This window comes from Leguminivora glycinivorella, chromosome 2 (genome assembly GCF_023078275.1).
Source record: "Leguminivora glycinivorella isolate SPB_JAAS2020 chromosome 2, LegGlyc_1.1, whole genome shotgun sequence".
NCBI classification, from domain to species: domain Eukaryota; kingdom Metazoa; phylum Arthropoda; class Insecta; order Lepidoptera; family Tortricidae; genus Leguminivora; species Leguminivora glycinivorella.
Window position 1 is genome coordinate 17,027,816 of NC_062972.1, and position 22,247 is coordinate 17,050,062.

Below are 22,247 nucleotides of genomic sequence, written 5' to 3' on the forward strand. Positions count from 1 at the left end.
TACATCTTACAAGGAACCTACGTGCCAAATTTGGAGTCTCTAGGACCAGCGGTTTCGGTTGTGCATTGATATGTTAGTCAGTCAGTCAGTCAGTTTCTTCTTTTATATATTTAAATTAGGCACACAGCTATCGGTGTGTGCGTGCGCGATGGCTCCCTGGTTGTTCGCATGTAGGTACCTACAGTCAAGTTCACACTCGTAAATATGCTTGGGCCCTGCCCCGCTGCTGGCGGCACCCTAGGTTAGGTTTTTTTTTTATAATGTGTTTATATGTTTTTTATATTGTTTTGTATGTGTTTTTGTATTTTACTTTTATATTCATATTATAAACAGCCTAACTTAAGAGGAAAGATGAATAAAGGAAATAATGCTTTGTTAAATAAATATCATAAATAAAATAAATACCATGGGAAATTTTTACTTTTTTTACACAGATCTACTATTGATTAAACTTAAACAAATATAGACCCCAAGACCTAAATATAATAGTATAACATTTCATCAGAGTATTAATTCGTTTTAATCCATAGGCAACCCTATAGCCGGTCGCCGCGCACGTACGGCTCGTTTCTTTGTAAGAATTTTGTAGGCATTTAAAAAGGCGGCATGTCGTGAACATCAAAGCAGTGGGCCTTCTGTACTTGTACTATTATATATTCTGTGGTAACGTTCATAAAATGACGTGTATTTGTGACAATCGGCGCCACACTGTCACGCATGTTACCAATAGGATTAGTCAACCAATGGAACCCTAGGCCACTGGAACTATGTCATAGTGACGTTAAAAACTAGATTGTTAGAAATCTTTTACTGCTTGTCATTTTGACAAGGTTGTAGAATGGCCTAGGGTTCTCTATTAGGGATGATGACTACATTAAAAAATGGCATTCTGTTTAGTCAATTAGATCGTCCAAAAATACTGAACACATATTTTTCGCTTTAAGTAATTAATTAAAGAATACAAAGATACAGAGCATCAAAGTTCCGGAGTGGGGGCTTGTGACGTCACTTTTAAGTAAAAATTGTACCTAGGCGTGACGTCATGCCAAAACTTGAACGCACTGTACCGTCGTCATTTTTCGTTAACGAGAAAAAAAATCTAACTGACGGACTAAATAGTTGTTTTTAGTCGTCGCGCCTATTGGTTGACTGTACCTATATGTCGTGTATAATACGGAAAAGTACAAACAAAAAGTATAACGTAAATACATTATTTAGATGTCTTTATCATGGAATTACCTACGTATATATAATTCAATCTCAAATAGTGTGTTTTGATACTCATGCTTACTTGCTACACGTGTAGAGGGTCTACAACGTCTATGGCGTAGCAACAGGCGTAGCCCTATTATGTACAAACTAATTTCATTGAATAATTCTGGTATTTGAAATGACTGAATGGTATTGCTATTGAATGAAATGGAATAACGTATTAAAATATTAGTGAAATATACGAGTAGTAGGTATTAATACCAGGCCTACGTGAACATATATTTCTTTTCATGGACTCTGTGATGTTAAATAGATTAATTACAGGGCAAGATGAGGATATAGTTTGGTATTTATATATTATATATATCGTTTTCTAAGTACTCACAATACAAGCCTTCTTGAGCTTACCCCTTCTTGGGCCCAGTCAATCTGTGTAAGACATGTCCTTATAATATTTATTTATTTATTTATTATTTGTTATTAATAATTATGTTATTTCTTCCTATGCAAAATGAAAAGAAAAGTAGCTCAAAGCAATTATTTCAATATTAATTTCAATTTAAAATGTCTTCACTAAATACAATCGCCAGGAACACTTTTTGAGATATATAATTGTAATATTACATTTCTATTTTAACTTTTACATCAGCACTTAATCGCCTATTATTTCATTAACACTAACCTCCAACGTTTCAGGGACGTCGTTGTGTAAACACAACGCCGCCTGTGATACGTTGGACGATTTAGTCCCGATTCTTTAGTAATAATCGTGAAAGTTAAAACCAGTTTAATCACATTTCTATGTCTTATATTTTAAGATACCTACTTACTTTTATAATTATTGGCATAAAAGTTATAATTAGTGCAGAAGAATTTTAAGTTGCAAATATTTTAATGCAATAAATATTTATTTTATAGCATCTAAATATTTTCACCCCCACTACTCCTTACAATTTCTAGCCAATTTCATAATCTTACTCTGTACTGAGGTTTCTAACTCAATTAAAAGTTTTTGCAGCATAATACAGAGGTCAATTTGATTTAAATATTTAATGAAAGTTATACTCTTAAAAGTGGCTAAAAGTTCCTCAGACCAGATTGCCTATGTTTTAAACTATGTCTTAAAGAGAGTTAGGGGCATTGTCAGAGTCGTCTCGCTTTGTGCGGTACAAGTTCCTACTCGTGCCCATTGGCACAGCACAGTCGATTTTATTCCAAATCTAGAGCAGAACCCAACTACTGCCAAAGTACCTAAACTTAACAAAAAAAAAAAACATTCCCAACACTAGGCCTTGCACATTAGCAAGGATAATTTATATAGGATTTACATACTTCATACTAACAATCGTACCTCGATTTTTTAGCGCCACCTATTAAATAATATCATAACTACACTGATGATGCCTACAAATTTTGGCCAATTTCAGGCTGCGAAACAGCGCCATCTAGTTTTAAGCCTAAAAGGTCCATACATTTCAGGGGTACGCTTTTTTGTATAGGCTTTGTCAGTCCAGTATTAAATCGATATTGCTTATAGTGTTGTGTTCCTATCAGCGAGTAAGGTTGTCAGAGCTCAACGAATTTGCGGATCTGCAGAGTATTGGGACATAGGATCGGCAACGCACATGTAACGCCTCTAGATTTCATATAGTCATAGGCGACAGATACTGCTTACCATTAAGCGGATCCTTACTTGTTTGCCAATGTAAAATTTAATACATAAATAACACTTATACTATTTTTTTGGGCCATCGTGTAAAAGAAAACATAATCATTGATCAATTTATACACGGAATATACACCAACAAAACACACCTAGCCCCGATATATGGAAAACAGGAAGTTCCCGTGAAACATCTATCATGTTATCAATATAGCAAAACACGACAATTTGCCTTGACAAACGAGGCTCTATATACGCAAAACGCGCTTTCCTAACCGTAAGAGCGACGGTATCAAAAACCAGATCTTACAAAATTTATTAGTCTGTGGCCGGAGCCAAATCAACTAAATAATATTCGTTACTCACATCTTTCTGGTACACTAATGTATGAATTTACGCTTTAACCCAAGTGATATAAGGTACTTCTTACAAAAATGTTACGAAATATGATAAGAGTTTTTTAGAGTTCCTCGTGAAATGCGGTTACGCGGTTGGTTTGAAAATTCGAACCTATCATTTCGAGCGCTGGTAGCCAGTGACGCGTTGGCAAGAGCATGAGGAGGACGTGTTCCATTTTCGAACGCTTGGCGGGAAAATCTTTCGTGACAGTTTCGTTTAATAATTCTGTCTTAACTTTGGATTGCATCGGACTGTTGGCTTTGGAGCGAGCGGTGAGTTTCTTTTGGTTTTTATTAATGTTGTGTGTGGCTTTGGTTAACGTTAGCTTTTGTTTTTATTTCTATTAACAAAGTTTAACAATTAAAATATGTTGTTGTCAAAAAAAATATTTAAAAAAAATATATTTAAAATGTTTATATCTTAATGAAAATTATTAGCCAAGCGCGTTCTTTAAAATTCGGGTCGAATAAAAAAATATTTAGAAATGTGACAGACGGAGAGACGAACAAAGTCGCATCATAAATTCCTTTTGTAGCTTTTTGGTACGGAACCCTAAAAATCTATATTGGTCGATTTATTTATTTAGTAGAAAGTTTGTCAGTGAACTCTTTAGATCATTAGTTGCATGCTTGTTGCATGTTATTGCATCAATATTATGGTGTTTAAAACACAATTTTCTTAGTTTTAATAAAAAATATAGTGTTTATTTATTTAAAAGATAAAAAAATCTCATGTACTATAAAATAATAATATTAAATGTCAGAAAGTAAAAACCATCTTTGACAAAATATTTATGAAAAGAATGTCTTTGAGAGTAGTTTTTAGGATAAAGACAAAACCCACAAAGAAAAGCGGCAGCTTTATATATCGCAATAAATTCTGAGCCCGTGATTTCTTCCAGATCATTTGACGACGAAACAGTAGGTATTACTCCTTTAGAGATATATTCTTTGCCAAAACGAAACAAAACAAAGAAGGCTGATACGGAAACGTGATTATTTATGTAATGAATTTGTTGGAGCTTACGAACATTTATGGTTTCTATATTGTATGTTTATATAGGTACAGTCAACCAATTGGAACACTAGGCCATGCTACAACCATGTCAAAATGACAAGCAGTAAGAGATTTCTTACAATCTGATTTATAACGTCACTATGACATAGTTCTACAGTGGCCTAGGGTTCCAATTGGTTGACTGTACGTTTCAAGCAAAAAAAACTAAACTAGACTTTTTACAATTTGTCAAACTGTCATAATCCCATCTTTTTCAAATACAATTACTTTCATCTTACTGACATTCATCCTTATTCCTTTCCACTCTTGTTACCATCATTTTTGTACCTCCTCGGCCGACGACGCAAGTAATACTAGGTCATCGGCATATACGAGACATTTGACCAGTACCTAACCCTTGCATTCTCAGCCCACAATCATAAGTAATCATTAATCTTTCAGATGTTGGAACTCTGAAAACTAATCAAACCCAATCAAAAATGACACTTACCTTGAATTGTAAACTAAACCAAAACCGGATTTTAAGCGCACACAGCTAACGCCCTCCCCTGTCGAATACCCGGCCACTCAGTTGCAGCCAGTTTTCAACACTTTTCTAGGCAGTAGAAAAAAACAATGGGATTACATTTATAGTGTTTAGTAGGAGGTAGGGCATAGCGAATGATATTCCGCTTTGTGTGGTAGGGCATAGCACAGCGGATATCGTCTCGCTCGAATCTAGAGCAGAGCCCAACTGGGGAAGTACCTCCGCCTTACAGAAGACCGCAGCCAAATAGCACTAGACCCTACTCATAGTGTTGTGTTCCTGCCGGTGAGTAAGGCTGCCAGAGCTCAACGAGGGTGCGGTGTGCTGATGACGGGAGGACTTACAGAACTAACTTGTTCCGTCTATTGTCCTTTGAGTCGTCGGCAACCCGAACCCTCCTTGGAACTTGTACACTCCTTTGAAAAATAAATATTTCATTTTCAATATTTCATTTTCATTTTCATTTGCTGTGTACTTAACACAGCAAAAGGGAGTGTACAAGTTTCTAATGGGGTGGCAACGCGCATGTGACACTGTTTGAGTTGCAGGCGTCCATAGGTTACGGTGACCGCTTTACATCAGGCGGACCGTATACTTGTTTGCCACCAACGTAGTATAAAAAAAAAGTGTTAACTACAATAAAACTCCCATGAGACTCACACATAATAACATAATAACAATATTTTAAGACAGTTTTCTATAGTAAGACTAAACACAAGTACGAGTAAATTGTTCATTAGTTGGACCTGTTTCTTTAATTGACATTTACTAACATTATTTTTTATTCAATTAGGCACTTTAAACGGCATCGCAAAAGTTTTGTTCCGCAATGATCAAGAACTATTTTTTAATATTTCCTGTATTTTCCGAGCAAAAGCATAATTCTGAATCTAATGCCTTTTTCGTTTGTTTGTAATTCTAGGTTCGCAAATGGATTTGCATACATATAACTTCCGCGAGAACCAGCAAGTATCATTCGGATTTATTTCAGAAATGCTATTACCGCGGCTTAACGAACAATATTTGTTTTTATATCTCTTGTTTGGAAAAGAGTTTTCCTTTTTAGGGTTCCGTAGTAAACTAGGAACCCTTATAGTTTCGCCATGTCTGTCTGTCCGTCCGTTCGTCCGTCCGTCCGCGGATAATCTCAGTAACCGTTAGCACTAGAAAGCTGAAATTTGGTACCAATATGTATATCAATGACGCCGACAAAGTACAAAAATAAAAAGTAAAAAAAAATGTTTTATTATATTAGGGTACCCCCTCCCCTACACGTAAAGTGGGGAGTGATTTTTTTTTTCATTTCAACCCTAACGTGTGATATATTGTTGGATAGGTATTTAAAAATGAATAGGGGTTTACGATATCCATTTTTTGGTATTGTTAATATTTTCGTAAATAATAGCTCTAAAAGTAAAAAAAATGTGTCCCCCCTCTAACTTTTGAACCATAAGTTTAAAAAATAAAATAATAATAGACTTTTTAGGAAAATTATTTTGAACTTGATAGGTTGAACAGTTTTTGAAAAAAATATAAACAATTGTAAACTGGCCCATTTTTTTTCCATTATTACACTAAATAACACACACACGTTGAGTTCCACATGTATCCACTGAACACGCGTGCCATATATAACCAGTGGACACTCTAATTAATAATGCGAACATTGTAAAACGTGGAAAAAATAGATCAGTTGCATTTCCCCCAGTCGAAATTTTCCCGCTGTACCTTATTGCACTGGCAAGTTGCTAGCCTATTAGCCTAGCATCCGCATCATAATTTTATTAACCATTTCCCACATTCGACTCCTACGGGACCCCAAGGGAGGGAAAGGGGTTGTCAAATTCTTAATTCGGTAACACATACTTACCTACTTACAATGTTACTTTTCTGTTTATACTAATGGAAAAAATCACGGACCTTAATATATGAGTGTTCACGGTTTTAATAAGTCTTTAATTCCAAAAATTTCATTTTTGACACAAGCTTTTATCGCCGACTGTACCTTTCTTTCAACAGTCATCTACTCTCAGAAACGTTTCTAAAAACCCCTTACTCGATGGGATACGATGTTTCATGACAGAGTTCCTATGACCACCTTTCTGAACCATCATCAGATCAGCTCCATGATACCATAATATTGCATTGTCACGTGATTTACGTGTGCAAAATTTCAGCTCAATCGGAAACAAGTGGGTCAAATTTAGCTTCTACGTTTTGACGCACACTAACATACTAGTTAACAAGGTAAGTTGAATAAAAGCTTGTAAAAATACAACCTGTATATTGCAATTTTACCCAACTGCTCAAATCATACCTATAATTGTATTTTACATCGACCTAATTTCGCAGTAGCTTGAGCATCGTAATTCGCGGGTGCGTAACATAATGAATACAAACTTTTGGAATATTCTCAATTTACAAACGCTCAAAAAGTATACTTTTTTTTTGTATAATGCACAAAAGGTATAATTTCAATTTGTATAAGATACAAATAATATAACATACAATATACATACTACCGTATACTATAATATACATATTAACTAATTACATTTACTATATCTTTAATAATATATAAATATTAAAAAATATAACAACATGTCATACAAATCACAAAATTAGGTTGGGAACCCCACAGAAACGAACGCTGTCAAAAAAGTAGGTTTAGGTTAGGTTTGAACTGTGACCCCACAGAAAGGAATCTTGTCAAAAAAGTAGGTTTAGGTTAGGTTTGAACTGTGACCCCACAGAAACGAATCCTGTCAAAAAAGTAGGTTTAGGTTAGGTTTGAACTGTGACCCCACAGAAACGAATCCTGTCAAAAAAGTAGGTTTAGGTTAGGTTTGAACTGTGACCCCACAGAAACGAATCCTGTCAAAAAAGTAGGTTTAGGTTAGGTTTGAACTGTGACCCCACAGAAACGAATCCTGTCATAAAAGTAGGTTTAGGTTAGGTTTGAACTGTGACCCCACAGAAACGAATCCTGTCACAATAGTAGGTTTAGGTTAGGTTTGAACTGTGACCCCACAGAAACGAATCTTGTCAAAAAAGTAGGTTTAGGTTAGGTTTGAACTGTGACCCCCACAGAAACGAATCCTGTCAAAAAAGTAGGTTTAGGTTAGGTTTGAACTGTGACCCCACAGAAACGAATCCTGTCAAAAAGTAGGTTTAGGTTAGGTTTGAACTGTGACCCCCACAGAAACTAATCCTGTCACAATAGTAGGTTTAGGTTAGGTTTGAATTGTGACCCCACAGAAACGAATCCTGTCAAAAGAGCGAGGAGCGAGAGAGAGAAAACAGCAGGCGCTATATCACCTGTATGGTATTCGTTTTGTATATTCTATTACTTCAACGTTATACCACATTATACTTATAGGAAACAATATTATATGTAACAAACATTATATAATTTGAATTTATGCTATCTAAAATTATATTTAACAGCAATTATACTAATTGAACTTTATACCATACAAATTTATACAAATTGAAATTATACCTTCTACCGAATATACCATACGTTTGTATACGTTCTATTACTTACCCGTAATTCGCTGTATCCTATTGTCTACTATTTTCATCCATAAATCACACTGCACATATATTTAGCGAGCGACCAGTAATTTCCCCAGGGTGCTTCCATGAAATTCTGTGATCACATCGTCATCCTCTTTGGCTTAAGCCTAATTTGATATTGTTCGGTGAATCGAGATATGTGTATAGAAATGCTATTATTGGGAGATGATTTCTGTGTATATATTCAGGTTCAATTTATCAATGAATAAAAAAGCCATATTTTATTCCCTACAGGTCAATTGGACGTAGTTACGCAGAAACGTTCCAATCCATCTGAAATTGTCATTGAAATGAAAGACTTTTGTTTTTTATACAAGGTCTAAAACTTAATGACAATTTCATGTGGAATGGAACGTTTCTGCGTAACTATACGTCCAATTTTACCTCGTTAAAGTTGGGACACAATTCCTGGGATGTCTCAAAATAGAATTCCATCCAATGGGGTGAACAAATAGTATCTGAATTGAACCATAATATTGAATAATAATAAAATAGTTTTAAAACACTCGTGTGATACAAGATTATCCTTCCTTATACCTTATAAACATACATCGGGGTTTTCAGAGTGGGAATGATTTGAGAAAGAGTAGAGATAAACAGATATGTTAGTCTAAGAAAATATCATATTATGCCTAATGAATAATTACCTCTCTGCGAGTTGTATACAATCTGTGACAAAGTTTTATTTTAATTTCCGTAAAAGTCTTATAACTTTTATATAAGATAACAATAAAAATAACTTTAATTAATTACCTGCTGTAAATTTAATAGTTGACACGATTTTCAGAATAAACTATGAAACATTTTCTTATTTAAGTATAAATGAATAGACTTAACTGAAGAGGTTGATAATGAATGGCCATTATAAAATATGTACCTATATGTATGATTAATCTTTATTTATTTTTCAATCAATTATTCATTCGGTAGAAACCTGCTAGAGTACGATCTGTTTTTAAGTAAATACCTACTCTTTGGCTAATGTCAAACGTTCCCGCTCCGAAAACCCCGATGTATGCTTATAAAACAATGTCCTCCGCCGCGTCTCTGCTCCGCTGTGTCTGTGTCTCAAAAGTTACTGAACGGATTTTCATGAGGTTTTCACCTATTAATAAAGTGATTCATGAAGGTTTGGATATGTAATTTGTCGAGATTTTGTTTGAATTGGTTGAAACATGACGATATAAATTTGATAATCAAGTTGTACAAAATCCCGCTGGCTGAGAGCTTTAATCGAAAACACTGCCCAAACCGTTCGATCTACAGGATGTAACATTAATGCCGGTGATCCATTTAAGAGCATAACCGGTATCGAATAGCGTTTACGAATACCACTTCCTTTTTTAAAATAAACACCATGAAAATTAAAGGTACTATAGAAGGTAATGTATAAGCCGTAGGATTTATCTTCGGCAATTATGTTACATAGTGTATATCAAAACAATGTGGGCAAAATTGTGTCTCTTTCATAGATCTACTAAAAGTCCGTGACGGCATATGTCTATATTTTACGGATAACTTACTATAACCATTTTTATGATAATCTCCGTGCGTTGCCGGGGCGGGCCGGTAGTAAGTAATACTATAAATTATTATGTAAATTGTTATTATTAGGGCAATCAGAATCATGCCTCAGGCAGGGAATAGGAAAGTTCGTTAGCGTGTTTTGTTCGATAATCGTGTGATGCGATGGGATTTTAAATTTTGTTTGTTTGATTTTACAGTTATTAAATATTATTTTAAATGTTGGTAGCAAATAACCTTGCAAAATATCGTCATCATCTTATACCTTATAAAACAATGTCACCGGCACGTTTGACGGTTGCGATAAAATCGAAAACTACTGAAAATATTTTAATTGGTCTCTCTCTCTCTCTCTCTCTCTCTCTCTCTCTCTCTTCTCTCTCTCTCTCAATTTATAAAAGCAAATCTTTATTTTTTTTCTTACTCGAAGCACTATACGTATTCAGAATACTTTCCAAACCAAACATCCTTATATACGATATTTCATAATCGCTTATTTTGTAGTATAACTGAGAAACAAAGTTTTTGCTTGAATTTGACCTCAAGTTAGAATTTCAGACAATTTTCTAAAAATGAGTTTCTATTGATGCGTATCGAGTGGTATCTAGTAAATTCATCTTGAATTTCTTTACTTGAATATACCTAATATATGCATTGGCGACTCGTATAGGTATTTGAAGAACCGTCTGAAATATATTCATGAACGAGATCGTATCCCTTTTTATGGCCCTTTCACAACCACTTGCGTTTATAGGATTGCTGTATCGCTGATTTTGGGAGAAACGCAACCTTTTAGCGTTATATTGTTATTCATAAATGTATAAATGATTATGTAAATGGAGGTCGACCCACAATTTGCTATAAAGGTCAAATAGGTATGTAACACAATGCTTTTTAGGACCTTAAAAACCGTGGACCCGTCCGAATTCTACATATTGGTTTGTCTTGAATTCGTGATCGTTCGTTTGTTTGTCTATTGGGGCGAACCATAAATGTTATTGAAAAACTTTTAAGAACTTTTTAAGTACAAACGACAACACCCGTAACTAACCATAGGTAGACTTTATGCTGTTCGTAATAGAGAGTACAAAATCTACAAATGTACATTTCGTCACTACTTTAAAAAAAGCTTGTATCTTCGTCTGTCAATGAAAAGAAAATTGTAGTAAGTATGTATTGAATGCATATATACTTACTGCGTTTCAACTTTGTGGAGCAGCGTGAGATACGAGATTTTGAGATTGAGATACGACGTGAGAGAGAGAGAGAAAACGTGACTAGTATCTCCGAACGATTTTAAAAAATTGTAGTACAAATAATTACGTTGTTTTTTCGCGAATGGTTTTGCTCTATGAGTGAGTTAAATGTGCAGTCTCAAAACCACCAATAAACACGTTATTGAATTTTATTGTTTTACTTTAAAAGACCTAATTCTCTATGTCTTACGCATTGAAAGGTTGCCAGTCAGATTGCCAGTAGTTTTGACTACGAACCGTTTTTTTTAGTGTAGCTTTGAAACTCCAATCATAAATTTCCATCTGAGCCTTAAAGCCAACGATTTTTACCAAATAAACTTATGGCAGCCGTATAACTGATACAAAAAGTGACGCCTTTAAAAATTCTGTTTTCTACACACACACACACACACACACACACACACACACATCTTTCTTCTATCACAGCTTAATAAAAAATAAAGCCTAATCTGAATAAAATATTTAACAAAAACATAGTAGGTACATCCTAAATCGAAAGCCTGTGGATTGATTAAGGCCGTTGCAATGCCGATGACGTATTTAGGGCACCGTTGTTGTTCAAAAGCAATGCGTTTTCGTCCGCTTGATTAAAAATGAAAAGTTTACAGCCAAGCTAGTGTACAGTCGCGTGCAAAGTTGTGCTTGCGATTTTTGTGCGGACCGTCTGTGGCTCCACATTTATTAAATCACTTTTACCTAGTAAAGTTGTTAGTTGAATTTGCTGAATTGTTTATTGAATAAGATCTTACATGAACATAAGAATAAATACAATGTCCCCAAAACTATTTACACAGTTTGACTGTGGGATCCACGAGTCTATACAATATATAATTAGTTATAACGTTAATACAATATACGTAGTAACAGGAAGCTATAAGTATTTATTTATTTATTTATATAATCTTTACTGCACGAAAGAAAAATCTTGCAGTACAAAAAGGCGGACTCAATGCTTTAAAGCATTCTCTACCAGTCAACCTCGAGGCTAAGCAGAGAGACTGTAACCGGTACTACAACAACAGTAAAATCAAAACAAAGGAAATAAAAGAAAGCATCATATCATATTACCATGCGTAATTACATGTCCGGGAATGTCCGTGACTATGTTAGCGTTATATAAGAAAGTAGTATTGAGCAACGTAAGTTTCATCTATCTACGACTATATTATGTCTTGCGTACTAAAGAAAACAGTATAGGCACAGTATACGGACGACTCATTAGTTCATCTCCCGCGTTTGGTATTTGCCTCTCTCGCACGCGCCGCGCGCGACCTTGGCAGCGCCACGCATCGCGGCGCGTACTAAAGCGACCGGCATCATCCGGTTCCGCATATACTCTCTGCACCTCGGTCGCGCAGAAGACAAACCGCTACTCAAGGACAAACCGTGCGGCGCAAAATTTGTTAGAAGAATTATTACTGAGTCGTCGTTATACTGTGGTATAGGTATTCCTTTTCTATTGTGGTAAAAATGAATTAAAGTTATTCGTTACTCTTGTTCCGAGCAACGTTCGCAATAGTACATTACTACAGAGGCCGGGACAAAGGGGGTTGCCGGCCGAAGACATATAGACATAGATATAGAGGTCTGAGGCGGGCAACCCCATTTCCCGCCGAGGTATGTATAGTGCTTTTCTTAAACATGGTATGAAATAAATAAAGTCTACTGAAAATAGTAACTTTGGATGGCTGTATCTCCTAAACGGTGCGTCGTAGCGCAAAACTAATCGAATTTTCGTTCCCCTTTGATACCCCGTATACGCTTATAAAAAAACAAAAAGTTAAAATAAAAATAAAGAAAAAAAACGAAAAAATTTTTTTTTTGTATGAAAACGCACCCAAAATCAAATATTGTCTAGGGCCCGTACCAGTTGCAGTCGGCACGTCTATAAAGCCCCTTAGAGTTTTTTTTTAATTGGCTAACTACCTGGATGTTATGTCACAATTATCTGTGTTTGGAAATTAAAACAGAAGACTTTGCCGGCCTTGGCCTGCAAGGTTTGTATGAAATTCCATTATCTATCAATTGTCCTAGCCGCACCTGCAACGTCATATTTCGCTGCCAATTATAAGGCACATAACATCAATATTTCATATCATGTTTGAGAATAGTACATTACATCAGAGGCGGGAAAATGAGGATTTCCGGCCAAGTGGGTATATACGGCCGAAGCGTGCGAGCACCGGATAGGGATACGAGGCCGGGAATCCGTTTTCACGCCGAGGCATGTATAGTGCTTTTTCAAACATACAATGAAATAAAAAAAAATGCTCTAAAGGACAATATATAAAAAAGTTACTTTGCAGGCCTAGGCCTAAAAAATAATATGAAATCCCTTTACAGTCCTCTCGAATTGTTGCGCCCAAAAAAACTATTTTAAGGAACGTAAAGACAATATTTCATTGCATGTTTGAGAAAAAGTTATTTTTTAAACTATTTGGTACCCGCTATGAAATGACAGCTCACAAATGCTTGTCAGCGTTCTGTTTTTGTCATTCGGTTTGGATTTTTTTACGACAGTCGTTATTGAAAATACTATTAGTTTGTATAACTAATGAATGAATTATGACAGTGTATGTTTAATACCAATAAAGATCTATCTATCTATACATTATTACAAAAATCACAATCGATGGTAATCACAATCACAATCGATTTGAACCTTGCACCTGAGTTCTTGAATGTAGCGTTTTCATTGTCTCTCATACCCAATCCTTAGGCCCACTTGCACCAACCACTTAACTCAGGGTTAGTGAGCTGTCATCTGTCAATTTCCATATAAAATGGAGGGTTAACCCTCGGGTTAACCCACCATTTTCGTTGGTGCAATTGGCCCTTATTGATTGACCTACCCAGCTCTGAACGAAAAGTCCAGTTGACGCACATTTGCCATAAGAAAACATGACGTTGCACTTGGTCCTTCTCTCCGTTTCTGTATGTCAATACATGATTGGCGCGTCATAAGTCACGCGTCCTTTTCTAATTGTATTAATGACATAAGGATGGGTAGTATATGTCGCAACGAGATAATCTGTTGTTCTATCATAGGAGAGTTTTTTCCCTACGTCTATACTGCACCAATATCGACGATGTTTATTTTATTTATTTATTATTTTGTAATCTTAATTTGAAAGCGATAATGTACTAAGTGAAATATGAGGAAAATTCCTATGACAATATGATGAAAATTACTGTAATTTAATTTCCCTTACATAGAAGGCATCCATTTTATAGAAGGCATTCATCTATCTATCTATCTATCATTTTTACAAAGATTGATAAATAAACTGTTGTCATTTGTTTCAGATAAAACCACAAAATGAAAAACGTATGGATGATAATCTTTGCCGTTATTATAATCAGTGCAAGTAAGTACTACTATTTTTTGTTTAGTAAATATAATATATGCGGTTGAATAATCTGGGGTAATCCTTATATTTAGGAAACTATATTAAAATCATTATATTATAATGCAATGTAAATAATTGTTCTATCGAGTTATGTTAAAAGTACTCTTATTAAGTATAAAAACTACCACATCCAATTATGCTTTGTACAGTTGTGTAACTACTATCAATATTTATTATTACTTTTATTAGTAAATGAATCTGTCATCAAATACTGGCGCAATGCGGTACATTTTGAGGCACATTTTTGCTTACAAAGGGATTTATTTGTCAAAGGGGTCAAAATCCACAAAGGCTGCCATTTTTAACGCCCTCGTTTTTAAAGCGAAATCCAGACCTCATTACTATATTTAAATGAAAAGAACTGAGCATTGTACGGGCAACTCTGTAGTTTAAGTTTGGAACGAATGAATGAACGAGAGAATGAATGGAGGTGGCCGACCGTGGCGATTATTCCGCGCCACACGGACAAGTGTAGCGGAAAAAATGGAAAAAAGCTACGTAGAACGAGTAAAAGCACATTTACATGGGTATTATAGTTAAGAACATAGTTCCTATGAGTGCTTATTTTGAGGCTTGAGGAGGACAACGATTTTAGTTCAGCACTTTAATCGCAGGGAAGGATTCCAAACTAAGACACGAATTACTCATGTGGTACACACAAATTTTCACCATCCTTACTCATTCACTTATAAGCATTCACCCAAATACTCATTCACCGAATTATACTACCCACCTCTAGTTATTCACCAAACGCCCATTCACTTCAATACCCATTCAGCCTATACATACACAGATTAGTCATACTGATTGATCCTAATTATATTTTACTATTTATTTTTAAGCTGAGTTAATTAATTTAATATAATTTTAGAACAAAACGGGACTTAATCGCGTAAACACTTACATTTATATATTTGGCCCGACGTTTCGAACATCACATTATGTTCGTGGTCACGGGTAGACTGGCGAGGAATTGCATCAACATCTTCTAGCCGCGCGAGTTTCTCGAACTACCCGCACTTGTTCTTGATTATTCACTTTTGCGCTAGGGTTGTCACTTTGCCTACACACAACACTCACGACATCAGCCGGTGTGTCCCTCGGTGTTTTTTCACGCTTACATTTGCTAATCACTGGATTCCACGAAGAAGAAATTCCCTGTCCCTCATTTTGGTTGAAATTTCGATGCTTCCTAATTTCAATCGCTTCACGTACTTTTCTGCTGTAGAACAGACGTTCCGTTGATAGAATTTTGGGACTATGGAGCTCGATCCAGTGGTTTGGTCCCGACTGTAGCTGATGTTCAGCTACCGCAGACTTATTAATTTGGCGGTTTTTGACAGCCGCGATATGCTCCTTGACCCTTACCGCTATTGTGCGTTTGGTTTCTCCAATATAGGAACTACCACAGCTGCAATCTATCTTGTACACACCTGGTGTCTGATACGGGATAACATCCTTTGCTGACCTAAGAATAATGTGATGTTCGAAACGTCGGGCCAAATATATAAATGTAAGTGTTTACGTGATTAAGTCCCGTTTTGTTCTAAAATTATTAATTTAATATGTCTTGAACTTGAACATCACATGAGCATGATTGAAGTATAAAGAATAGTTTAAAATAATACAACTGTGCGCATGTATTAATTTTCATCTAAATAATCAAAACTATGCGTCCTGAATATGAAACTATCGACAACAGATAACAGAAAATCCGAAAACTGTATCCGTTAACCAAGTTTTGTTGGAAATTCATGTCTATTCAGTGATTTGGCGGTTGGTGCCTGCATCTGACAGGGCACGCTTCAAATATACTAAAGCGATACCTAACTGGAGCGGTTTCCGATTGAAACTAAATTAATAGAATATCGATTTAAATGTCAGATTGTGTTCGTTGTAGTGCTTAAATTGATGATTATGTAACGGATGCCGTACTGTTGTGGACATATATTATATATGTACTAAATCTCTGGTTGAAGTAATAATATACACCGTGTTTTTTTTTGTTTTTCGTTAAATTCGATACGTCGTTAGTTTCGTTATCAGGAACCATCCTATATATCACTTTTATAAATATCACGTTTAGTTAAATTCGCCAAAAAAAATTTTTCATCGTTTTTTAATTTGAAATTATTAATTAGTGTGAGAGACACTTAAGAATAATATTCAAGTTAGTGTCAAGTGATTGAAGGCACATGTCAAAACAAATAACATTAGGAAGTGGTAAAGGCTGCCACACACGTGCTCAGTAATTATTTTTATTTTTTTTAACAAATCAATAACCGTAAGAGTTAAGATGCTAGTTTCTTAGAAAAAAATAATTGTATTTGATCTAAAGAACCTTCCCTTAAAGTTAACGGAATTCAATAAAAACAGGTTGTATTATAGTAATTGTCATCGTCGTATATTTTTACTTATTATTATTGTAATTTTAGTGGTTTACTTATGATTTTAAAGTACTTAGTTATTATCTATGCATTAATATTAATTATTTATGTGATTGGTGCACAATGAGAGTAGCCATTAAAGTACGAGTGTTAAAATATTTTATTTAGTTTCAAGGTATACATATCTGCAGTCATACAAGTTTAATTTTACATTTTGAAATTATAAGTAACAAATGGATTATAGTATCAAAATCTTTCAACTAAATTATTAAAATCCAACCTAGAAGTTATATCTACAACAATAAAATCCGCACAGTATTGTTCAGAAGAAGTCTTCTTTATTTGCTAACGCCTGGTGACACCCAATAATAATGAAATTTCCGTCTTGATTTCCAATTCAGTGAAAGTCAATCTCAGCAAATAAGCGCCGATAAACAAATCAATTTAAATTTAATTAAACGCAAACAAAATCTGCAGACAATCGAGGATCGATCGAATCTAATGAACGAGTGACCGTGCAAAGAACGAATGAAATGAATGAGTAATTTGCAATCAATGAAGACCGACTTCTTCGAAGTGTTTTCGAAGATTGTGTTTGGAATGAGATCTTGCCGTAGTCAGGACAGAAAACTGAATGTAAGCGATAAAATTGTTTGTGGTTGGATCTGATTTGTGGGCAATTGAGCTGTAATGAGAAAATTGGTTTTCATTTCTCATGTTCGCAAAGTGGGGCGTTGTGTGGGGCAAAATGTTTACGGTTTTGAGATCTGTGATCTCCGAAAGTGGTTACTGAATAAAAAAAGCAAAGGTCGCGGGTTGTAGTTATTTTACTCGTAATTGATAATTTCTGAACGCAGCGTTAAAAATGTCATGTGGCAAACGCAGGCAGTCGCGCCAGATGAAAAGGGAGTCGCGTAAATAGCCAGTGTAAGTTGACCTATGCCGGCTCTGAATAAATTATAAATATGACTTATTTGTGGAATGTAATACCGTCTGTTTTAAAATTTGATCTTCTTGTTACCTTTCCACACCATTTCACACTACAGGTGGACATCTTTAAGGCATCAAAATACCCTTTTTCAATTTTTTTATTGCGAAAAACACGAGCTGCTTTCGGGTCGGTTACATGGTCGTTACTGATCGGGCACGTAGCGAGTTCTTCTGACACTCCTCCCCTTTCTGGGGAGGTGTGAGGAGGCCATTTCAGGGCGAGGCCCTATGTGGCTGTATCTTGCGTGGCGGCACGGTCTGTCGCTTAGCCAGTAGTTTGGCTTTCTTTCTTCTTCTTCTTAATTGGTTCTTGATTGGCCATCATGGCTTTACGGTCATGTTGGCCAGTCTGCGGCTTTGTGACTACGGAGCTAGATCCTCGGCATGAGCTCCCGTGGTTGGGCTCTCTGCTTGCGTGCGGCGTCTGGGGGGCGGGCGTGGAGGGGGGCTATCCCTCTCAAAAACTCGTAGCGTGACATGTCGGCGCTGGTGAACATTTTGCTTGCCAGCTGGCTCACAAACTCGTCCAGCTTCTGGTGCTTCAAGTCTCGGTAGATGGTCGCATTCCGCACGTAGCGTGGGGCTCTTACTATTGTCCTAAGGCTTAGCGTCTCTTGAGCCCTGAGTCTCCGCCTGTTAGACTCGGCCGTCCTGGAGATCGGGCACGGCGAGCGCCCGCGCTTATATCATGGCAAATACAAGTAAGGCTGGTGACCGCGAGTCGTCTTGTAATGGATGCCTATAGGGGTTGGTCTGTGTTTCCATGTTTTACATTTTAGGCATTATTATATAGAGCACGCGTTTTCAGTGGCCTAAATTAGTATGATGTCAGAAAGCATGAAACTTGGTATGCACATAGCTTTGACGTTCATAAGAATAAATAGAAGTAGAAACACGCCGAGGAGTCTTCTACAATACTTCCATTTAAAGTATATTACTAACAGTCGACAGTGCTACACCTACTCATCCCACTAGTAGTTAAAAACAAATATTATGCGGGGGACTTAAGCATAATTTGAAAATGATGAGCTACCTACCCACCTTAAAAGACACCTACTTTAAAAGACAGTATTGTAGAAAATTTTATGGAGAATATACTTTTCCTAAATATCGTGATTATAGCTTTTACGGTTTTCATAACAATATAAAAAACCTGAAAATAGTGATATAAAAATGAGGGAAAAGAGGGGAAACATTGACAACTCGGCGTCTGCGTACTTTTATTTTTTTCTGTTGTGTTTGTAAGTTACCTATATACATGTCAAGTCTCATGCTTTTTGTCACACCCTATCCGACTGGCTCAAGTTAAGAACCAGGACTATGGATACATATTCACTTCAAGGTGGTTCCCTCCAAAATAACAAAAAAAAAATATACCATTCTTAACTAGGTATTTGTAAAGCAGCGCGGCTACATCTAGAACTTTTGAAACAAAAGGTTTGTCCATGTCAAAGGGAAGCCGGGTGTGAGGTTTGAGTGTCATTATTATTAGTAAAAATCACCACGGGTATTGATTGGTTATTGTGCCGCCCACAAGTCATTATTACCTTTGTCTTCTCATGCGACGTTAACTCTACTAACTTCTTAGATAAAACTAATAACTCGATAGTTCAAATACATTTCATTTAGTATACGCGATATAATCCGTTTCCATAGTTATGTATTTATCTATTTAAGTATGTATATCGTCGCGCAGCACCCATAGTACAAGCTTCGCTTAGTTTTGGGCTAAGTAGATCTGTGTAATGTCCCCAATATTTATTTATTCATTTTAAAACTATGAGACATAGATACAACTATAATAAATTGCATGAGTAACTGTCGCGGTAACCGAATACAATATTTTGAAGTATATTTGTCAGCATCTGTACATATAGTAAGTACCTATAGGTGGTATGGTCCCTATAGGTAGTTAGTAAGGCACCATGAACATCATAAAATAATCAAGTAATAGAACTAATATAGTATTTTTCACACAAACCAATACCCTTCTATTAGTTAACCTAGAGACAAATAAAGTCCATTAAACTCGCAATTGCCTTAAGCAACTTTATTGAAAAAAACCAGTAGACTAGTGTGCCTGGCGAAATTATGGACCTATAGGAATACGTTTGTAATATTTTTATAGCCTATAACGTAACGGGAATAAGTGCAAAAAATATAATTAACACGTTATTGACTCAAATAAAATGAGTATGTATAAAACCAATTCGTATTCGTGCGCTATATTAACATAAATTTTAAAATTCACCTATTTTTTAAATACAAACCAGCACGGCAATAAGTCGATCGGTCCGCCGGCCGCCTCGTGTTTTCAATACCCGAACGGTGCCGAAGTCCGTGCGTCCGGCCGTCCGGCCCCGAACGCCGATTCGGCACTACACGCGCGAACGGCACTACACGGGAACGGACTTCGGCGGGTTCGGGTAGTTCGGACGCTTAGCACCGCCGGGGCTAAGGGGCCGGGCGCACGGATCGGCGGGTAGTAACGAATATCCAGAGCCCTAGTCAATACTAATTGTCAGCTAATAAATGGCACTACACACTACTATATACAAGAAGACCCACACAGCTATGTAAATTTACGCTATTGAACGACAGAGACACACCGATTTATTACGACGGTAGTGCGAACGAGACAAACGCGCGCATCGAGATGAGCCTCTTTCCAAGTGTCATGTCAAAACTCTTTAATAAAGATTAAAAAAAATGTCATTGCAAAGAATCAAGAAGCGTCAGCAGACAAATTGGAGTATAAGAATTATGCAACATATTTTTTATGAAAACAAAATAAATTACTTATTATTTATTACTTTACTATTTTGCACTGTGGAGCGATGTTTAGTTTGGTGTAAGTAGGGTTACCAAAAAAAACCGGCCAAGAGCGAGTCGGACTCGCCCACCGAGGGTTCCGTACAAACTTTCAATGGTAAAAATAATCATTACTCATACTCATATTCATATATTTGTAACGCCATTTTACACGTCAAGATTTGATTTAAAAAAATAATATTCATACAACAATAATACTTAGAGAATAAATAGACAGAAGATTGAAATTACAAAAAGTTAGGCAATATTCACATAAAAAATGCACAAAAATATTTTTCTAATTAGGTAATAAAAAAATTGTCATAAGTGTAGAACGGGTGCTCGACCAGCCAAATTTTTAAGCGATACTTAAAGTTCGACACATTAGGCGCTTCAACCACATATTGCGGCAATTTATTTTTCCCCTCACTAGCTCGGAAACACGTTTTGTCCTTCAATACCAGCGGGTAAAAACGCATTTTATCCACTAGTGGATAAAGTAATTAGACCTTGAATAATAGTCATTTTTTATGCTTTAAAATTAATAAAAGTGAGTGAATCTAGTGATGACGATGATTTACCACCTGTGAAACTACTGGAAGCAGTGATAAACGCGCTTTTTGCGTTGTATTTTCCTCGCTATAGTGAGGGGAAAAGTTTTGTGTTACACTCGGGTGCAAATGTATTTTACTTCTCGTGCAGAACGAACATAAAAAATATTCAGAGTGTCAGGCAAAATAAATAATTTTACATTCAACTATATAAATATATATATTATTATATATATATTCAATATTATATATTGTAAATAATATTGCTATACTTGTCAATAGTTGTCATGCTTTCTAAATTTATTTTTCTTACTGCACCCACATTCGCGAATTTCTGTTTGGCCCTATGGTTGACTGGTAGAGAATGCCTTAAGGCATTAAGTCCGCGATTTGTACTTTTTTCCAATTGTGCAATAAAGTTTAAATAAATAAATAAATAAATATATCTACTAAAAGATGAAAAAACTAGTATCCGCAATTCGGACCGATGCATTACAACCTTTTTTTTTCAATGGAAATTGTCAACTAATTTGAATTTCGATCAATTAACAGCTGTTTAATAGACGCCATTTTTGTCACGCACACTACTACATACGTATACCTACATTATATACGCACACAAACAAATATTATCGGCCGACAACTGGCGGGGGGTCCGGCATGCCAAAAATAGTCGGAAGCGTCCTGCCGATATCGGCAGTTCGATGGTGCCTCGGACAAAAACTGTTGTAGGAGAGTGCCATCGGCATTAAATCCGCAATTTTTGCGTTTTATATCGTTTTTTAGTAATAATGATCTATTAAATACATAAATGAAGACCTGGAAGCGTATAAATCTTACATTTTACGTCCTTCCTACATCCGATATCGGATCGGATAATGTGAAAACGGCCTAAGGTAGAACAGAGTCTAACTGGGGAAGT

At 35.9% G+C, this 22,247-nt stretch overlaps 1 protein-coding gene across 1 annotated transcript in view; it reads left to right on the forward strand.

The window, feature by feature from the left end:
* The first annotated feature begins 3,476 nt into the window (after positions 1 to 3,476).
* LOC125235192 (Down syndrome cell adhesion molecule-like protein Dscam2) overlaps positions 3,477 to 22,247 on the forward strand; it is a 169,285-nt gene continuing 150,514 nt past the window's right edge. Inside the window, exons 1-2 of the mRNA XM_048141667.1 lie at positions 3,477 to 3,546; positions 14,483 to 14,544. Of these exons, the coding sequence (XP_047997624.1) occupies positions 14,496 to 14,544 (49 nt within the window). The 5' untranslated portion in view covers positions 3,477 to 3,546; positions 14,483 to 14,495. The remainder of the gene's footprint in view (positions 3,547 to 14,482; positions 14,545 to 22,247) is intronic.